The sequence below is a fragment of the Tachyglossus aculeatus genome, chromosome 5, assembly GCF_015852505.1.
Source record: "Tachyglossus aculeatus isolate mTacAcu1 chromosome 5, mTacAcu1.pri, whole genome shotgun sequence".
Classification (NCBI taxonomy): Eukaryota; Metazoa; Chordata; class Mammalia; order Monotremata; family Tachyglossidae; genus Tachyglossus; species Tachyglossus aculeatus.
In genome coordinates this window covers 78,807,301-78,814,620 of record NC_052070.1, presented here as the reverse complement: position 1 = coordinate 78,814,620, position 7,320 = coordinate 78,807,301, and the positions used below count along the sequence as shown (strand labels likewise).

Here is a 7,320-nt window from a genome sequence, read left to right as displayed (position 1 = left end):
GCCTGGGAATCAGAGACCCTGGGTTCTAATTCTGACTTTGCCACTTGCCTGTTGTGTGATCTTGGACAGTTCACTTAACTTCTTTGCGCCTCAGCTTCCTCATCTGCAAAATGGGAATTCAATACCTGTTCTCCCTCCCATTTAGATTATAAACTTCATGTAGGACAGGGGCTGTGTCCCATTCTACACCAGGGCTTAGTAGAGTGCTTGCCACATACTCAGCCCTTAACAAATACCATCATCATCGTTTGTGTTGCCTAGCTACTTCAGAGCTATAGCCCCTATACTGAAGGGGCTGGGAAAGACTAAGAGAGGTTTTATTTTTTTCTAGGAGCTATTTACTACCACCTGAATCTCTTTTTGTTCCTAGTCCTTCATCCACTAAACACCCAGCACTTCAATAAGAGTCACAAACATACAAAATTAAGATTTTGCCGTATAACACAAGCTACCAGGTGAGCAAGATAGTGTCGGGGTCAAAAAGCAATGTGACATATCAACAAGCAGCAGAAGCTAGAAATTCACAAGGGGAGAATATGCAAGTTTTTTTTCCATTTTTGTCTTATTTCTAATATCAACCCTTGTTGAGCAGATATTTTGATCGCCCCATGCATCTGGAGGGAATACTGACAAAATCTAGTGGCTTGATATTTTGGAAAAAGATAGTTCATTCACGTTTTCTTGTTTGAGATTATACCGTGTTCCCAATTAGTGGCTGGAGAAATAATCCTGCTGTTCCAAACACACAGATGATTATAAACACCCAAAGAAACACTCTGTCAACAACCATGGCCACATATTTCCAGTCATCTTCCACCTAAAATCCAAAGAAAAATTAAGTCAATGCATCTTATCCACGTTCTGAGCTTAAAACAATTTAGAAAATGTTCTGTATTTTCTTTCTTTTCCAAAGTGAGTAAATTACTCTTCCCCGGAGTCTCCTCATTTACCCTGACATTTCAGTTTCTCAGTGTTTATTTACCAAGGTCATGCCAGAAATCTCCTCACATGTTAATGGTAAAAGAAGTCCCATGTACCTGGAGTTGAAAGAGCTACGGTGTTTATCCAGCTGAAAAACTTAAGAAACAATAGTGTGAGACAAAAAAGGAATCGTAAGGATTTATTTAAAACTCCATTTTTGGGTGCAAAAATTTTCCCCAAGAAGGAACCTTTCAAATCTCACATCACTGAAGGTGAAGTCTCCTGGCAGTGTGCTTTCTGATAAAATTTGGAGTGAATGAAGAGTGGATTTTCTGGGCTCTGCAGCACTTTTGAATTTCCCCTATCCATTCAATCATATTTATTGAGCACTTGCTGTGTGTAAAGCACTGTACTAAGTGCTCAAGAGAGTACAATGCAACAACAGACACATACCCTGCCCACAACAAGCTCACACCTGCCTGACTCTTACAATACCCACATTGAAGCCCCACATACACACATTGCCCCTTACACAATTTGAGAGAAAGATTCTCAGTAAGGAGTCTGTGAACCACTAGTGAGAGGACACTAAGAACCATTTTTTTCACCAAGTGTGTTCATATGCCTTTGGCACTGGTGTTTCGTTTTGTTTCGTTGGTGTGCGTTCGCTTTTGGGCTCGCATCTACAATTTCCCCTGAACAACTTACCCTTTCTAAACATCGCTCAGACAGTTCTGAACCAGTAAATTAAGATCTCTAAATTCTGGGCGGGAATGTTAATCGCTACCTCTTTTGTTTCATTTTGATTCCTCATGTTTTCTGCGATGAATTGAACGCTATCAATCACATCTGTGACTTCAGATGAATACTGTAAAAGCTCAGTCATCCACTTTAAAGACTGATAGCTCAATCTTCTTTTGCTGGGTAAGATTTCATTTGACGGGTTACAGTGGAAGCATCCATGTTCTTTGACTGACTTAGCATTTTCTCCATACTTCGATTTAGCAGATTTCCCGGCAAATCCTTCGGAGTCTTTATCAGAAAACCTTTCACCCTTCTTTTCCAAAGGTCTCCTCATCATCAAAACTCTGGGCAGCAACTTGAGAAAAACAGTTCTCACCCACTGAGGCATGGTGTGAGTTGTTGGAGTTCGGTAATGAATGTTTAACACAAATACGGTTATCACAATGGACAGAGTCACAAATATCATTGTGAACAGCAGGTACTCCCCTACCAGTGGAATTACCAGAGAGGTGGAAGGAATTGTTTCTGTGATCACCAACAAAAACACAGTCAAAGAGAGCAGAACTGAAATGCAGAGGGTTACTTTTTCCCCACAGTCAGAAGGGAGGTAAAAAACCAAAACAGTTAGAAATGAAATGAAGAGACAGGGAATGATCAAATTAATAGTATAAAACATGGGCAGCCTTCTAATGTAAAAGGAATAAGTTATATCTGTATAAATCTCTTCACAACAGTTGTATTTTATGTCATGCTTATAGCCAGAAGCATCAACTATCTCCCATTCACTATTTTCCCAAAAATCATTCATATCCACTTTGGAGCCAATGATTAGAAGATCGATCTCTGCTTTATCATATGTCCAGGAGCCAAATTTTAAAGAACAATTTTGATGATCAAAGGGGAAAAAAGTGATATCCATAGGACAGGAACTCTTAAAAATAGCAGGAGGAGTCCAGCTTATCATCCCATCATATTTCAGAAGAGCTTTGGTCTTGCCTTCCACTTGAAAATCTCCAACCGCACTAAAACACAAACAATGCAGTTTTAACAACAGTACTAGATGAGTAATTGAATAGTCATTTTAAAAGAAATGTGATTAGGATTAAGGGAAAAAATCCATACTTGTTATACAGCACAATATCGGGTTTCCAAATTTTGTCAGCGGGGACTCGAACAAATTCAATTCCACCGTACTCCACCGGATTCCAGCGCAATTTATAGTCATTCCATATCTAAAAGAAAGAATCATCACTTTAATCCCCAATTATTTTCACAGCCCTCCTTTCACATCTTCCTCCCGCGAATGTATAATTCCTCCTTTTGAGAGGAGAATGAAATCATCTGGATTCATTTGAGTCTGGATGGTCGGTGAGTTTGAAATAGTCTGGGTTAGAAAAGAGTTCCTAAACTGTTGGTTAAGGTGACCAGAATTTTAGAGGCTCACATAATGACAGGACTGGGTGCTAAAGGAGTCAAAAAGCTACAAAACTCTCCACCAGTTCACGCCATCTCACCTATCTGCTCTCTTCACCCAGTACGCTCCAGCTCACACTCTTTGCTCCTCCCAAACCAACCTTTTAAATATACCTCCCTCTCACCTTTCCTAACTCTGATGTTTGCTCACACTGTTCCTCTGGTCTAGGACTGCCACCTTCCCTATCAATCAATCAATCAATCAATCAATCAATTGTATTTATTGAGCATTTACAATCAATCAATTGTATTTATTGAGCGCTTACTGTGTGCAGAGCACTGGACTAAGCGCTTGGGAAGTCCAAGTTGGCAACATATAGAGACAGTCCTTACCCAACAGTGGGCTCACAGTCTAGAAGGGGGAGACAGAGAACAAAACCAAACATATTAATAAAATAAATAAATAGAATAGATATGTACAGGTTAAATAAATACATAAATAGAGTAATAAATATGTACAAACAGTAAATAGTCACTCACCTTCACGGTTTGATAGAAATGGAGAAAGCGTAGCTTGTCGCTTCCTGATGGATGGGTTTCAGGCCTTACTACATCTGCCACGACTCTATTTATTTATTTATTTATTTTATTTGTACATATTTATCCTATTTATTTAATTTTGTTAATATCATCATCATCAATCATCATTCGTATTTATTGAGCGCTTACTGTGCGCAGAGCACTGGACTAAGCGCTTGGGAAGTCCAAGTTGGCAACATATAGAGACAGTCCCTACCCAACAGTGGGCTCACAGTCTAGAAGGGGGAGACAGAGAACAAAACCAATATATTAACAAAATAAAATAAATAAATAGAATAGATATGTACGGGTAAAACAAATACATAAATAGAGTAATAAATATGTACAAACAGTAAACAGTCACTCACCTTCGCGGTTTGATAGAAATGGAGAAAGCGTAGCTTGTCGCTTCCTGATGGATGGGTTTCAGTCCTTACTACATCTGCCACGACTCTATTTATTTATTTATTTTATTTGTACATATTTATTCTATTTATTTAATTTTGTTAATATCATCATCATCAATCATCAATCGTATTTATTGAGCGCTTACTGTGCGCAGAGCACCGGACTAAGCGCTTGGGGAGTCCAAGTTGGCAACATATAGAGACAGTCCCTACCCAACAGTGGGCTCACAGTCTAGAAGGGGGAGACAGAGAACAAAACCAAACATATTAACAAAATAAAATAAATAAATAGAATTATGTACAAGTTAAATAAATACATAAGTAGAGTAATAAATATGAACAAACAGTAAATAGTCACTCACCTTCGTGGTTTGATAGAAATGGAGAAAGCGTAGCTTGTCGCTTCCTGATGGATGGGTTTCAGGCCTTACTTCATCTGCCACGACTCTATTTATTTATTTATTTTATTTGTACATATTTATTCTATTTATTTAATTTTGTTAATATGTTTTGTTTTGTTCTCTGTCTCCCCCTTCCAGACTGTGAGCCCACCGTTGGGTAGGGACCGTCTCCATATCTTGACAACTCGCACTTCCCAAGCGCCTAGTCCAGTGCTCTGCACACAGGTAAGCGCTCAACAAACATGATTGAATGAATGAATGAGCCAATCAATCAATCAATTGTATTTATTGAGCGCTCACTGTGTGCAGAGCACTGTACTAAGCGCTTGGACAGGCCTTGGAGTCATAAGGTCATGGGTTCTTATCCCAGCTCCACCACTTGTCTGCTCTGTGACCTTGGGTAAGTCACTTGACTTCTCTGGACCTTAGTACAGTGCTCTGCACACAGTAAGCGCTCAGTAAATATGATTGAATGAATGGACCTCAGTTACCTCTGTAAATTGGGGATTGAGATTGTGAGCCCCATGTGGGACAGGCCTGTATCCACCCCAGTGCTTAGTACAGTGCCTGGGACACGGAGGAATGAAGAGTGAGAGCTGGGGTGTAATTGGAAAAGAGAGTGGATAAGTAGGAAAGAGAAATCTGATTGAAAAATTGAAAAATTAACGCTGATGGTATAATCCTGACAGGGATATCAAGCAGTGAAAGGGAAGCAGCACGGCCCACTGGAAAGAGAACAGGCCTGAGAGTCAGAGGATCTGAGTTCTAATCCGGCTCCAACACTTACCTGCTGTGTGTCCTTGGGCAAGTCATTTAACTTCTCTGTGCCTCAGTTCCTTCATCTGCAAAATGGGGAGTCCATACCTTTTTGCCCTCCTACTTACGCCGTTAGCCCCATGTGGGACCTGGTTACCTTGTATCTACTCCATCATTTAGTACAGTTCTTGATACACAGTAAGCGCTTTGAGGAGGGAAAGTTTATCCCTCAAATGTGACAATCCCAGTACTATATTGGGACCAACAGACGCATGAGGTTGAAACTTACATGACGCAGCCACAAATTGGTCTCCATAATCTGATTCACTTCATCCTAGAAAAAATGAAAGAAATATAACCCTAGGATTCTCTCACTTTTGCTTTTCAAAGGAGCCTGGGGTTAAAACAAGGATCTAAACCAAGTTATTCACCTGCCTATTCCTTAGAAATCCACCTCTTAAACAGTCTTCCTTTGACCTGCTCTCATCTGCAATTCCACCTATGCAATAAACTAGGCTAGTGGCTTTGAGGCCAAAGACATTATGGCTCAATATTGACCACTGACTCTCCTTTCATGGTCAGCCTGAGTTGAAGCAAAATACGAAAAGGGTCGGACGACGGCCCGTTTGGACCAGAAGAATTCCATTCCCCGTTTCCCACAACAACAGAAAGTCAGAATGGATCATCATCGGCATGAATGGTATTTTTGAGTGCTTACTTAAGTGTGCTAAGTGCTTGGGAAAGTACAATACAAAGTTATTAGACACATTCCCGGCCCACAGGGAGCTTACAGTCTAGGGGAGATGCAAGCAAAATCTAAATATCCCTATCTCCCGCCCTTATTCTGGAAGAAGCTGAATATGGTAATTTCCCTTCTTAAAGGAGTTTCTGCTGAGGGATGTAAAAAGCTAGGAAAGAGGAGCAACTTGGCGAGGAAGTCGGTGAGCCAAAGGCTGTGGTTGTTTGCTGTTCGAAAATTGCTCTGAGCTCGTAATTCGCGGCAGTTCAAGACATACAAACTGTAAAGGGGCAAATCTTACCACATTGGCAAGCTGCGTAATTGCCACTTCAAAATGTACCGTGACAGGATCAGACACATTTTCCACAGGTCTTATGAACCGGTTGTAATGAGAAAACAATTTGTGAAAAAGGCGTTCTTCTGGCTCACATACCGCACAGCCTGTTTTAGCCAAAGTGAACAAAGCACAAGTGTTAAGGCACAGACTAAAAGAAGAGAAAATGCTTCAGATTGTTACCATAAAGAATTTCTACTTCCAAACCTGCGTTGCGATTAATGGCTCAGTTTAAGGCAGTAATAAAAAAAAAAAACTTGAGGATAACGGACAATTTAAAAGTGAAATGTTTGCATTTAAATGGGAAATATCCTCAAATGCTTGTGTTGCGAATACATCATCAGTAAATAAAGTTTGCTACAGATAATGCCAACCACTTTCAGAAATATTGCATGTGTACAAAATGGAAGGATAAAAAAATTAAGCCATGTTGAAATGAAATATGATACGACTCAGGCCTTACAGTCCTGTGCACAAAGTAGGTGCTCAATAAATTCTATTCACTGAAGGAAGGATGGTTCCTGAATATTTGACTACTTTAGTACCATGTGCCCAGTCAGAGGCCATGTGATGGCTGGGCTCATGGGTTCAAATCCTGGCTCTGCCAGTTGTCAGCTGTGTGACTTTGGGCAAGTCACTTCACTTCTCTGGGCCTCAGTTCCCTCATCTGTAAAATGGGGATTAAGACTGTGAGCCCCATGAGGGACAACCTGATCTCCTTGTAACCTCCCCAGCGCTTAGAACAGTGCTCTGCACATAGTAAGTGCTTAATAAATGCCATTATTATTATTATTATTATTATTAAAAGGCCCTAAACCTCCACCATCCCTGAATTTTCCCTTATGACTTGGACCCAGTAGGGAAATGTGCTTCAGTCAATCAATGAATGGTATTATTTATTGAGCGCTTACTGTGTGCAGAGCACTGTCCTAAGCGCTTGGGAGAATATAATGGAATGGAATTGGTAGATGTGTTCCCTGCCTACAAGGAGAAACAGAAAAGCAGTGTGGCTTAGTGGATAGAGTA

The 7,320-nt window shown here is 40.4% G+C and overlaps 1 protein-coding gene across 1 annotated transcript; it reads right to left on the bottom strand.

Annotated features, from left to right (window-relative positions):
* Positions 1 to 362: 362 nt before the first annotated feature.
* CHRNA6 (cholinergic receptor nicotinic alpha 6 subunit) lies at positions 363 to 6,393 on the bottom strand. The gene is made up of 5 exons (XM_038746786.1): positions 6,262 to 6,393; positions 5,511 to 5,555; positions 2,788 to 2,897; positions 1,709 to 2,687; positions 363 to 817 (listed from the first exon to the last, which is right to left on the bottom strand). The coding sequence occupies exons 2-5, from the start codon at positions 5,535 to 5,537 to the stop codon at positions 692 to 694; spliced, it is 1,242 nt and encodes a 413-aa protein (XP_038602714.1). The 5' UTR covers positions 5,538 to 5,555; positions 6,262 to 6,393; the 3' UTR covers positions 363 to 691.
* Between the last annotated feature and the right edge of the window lie 927 nt (positions 6,394 to 7,320).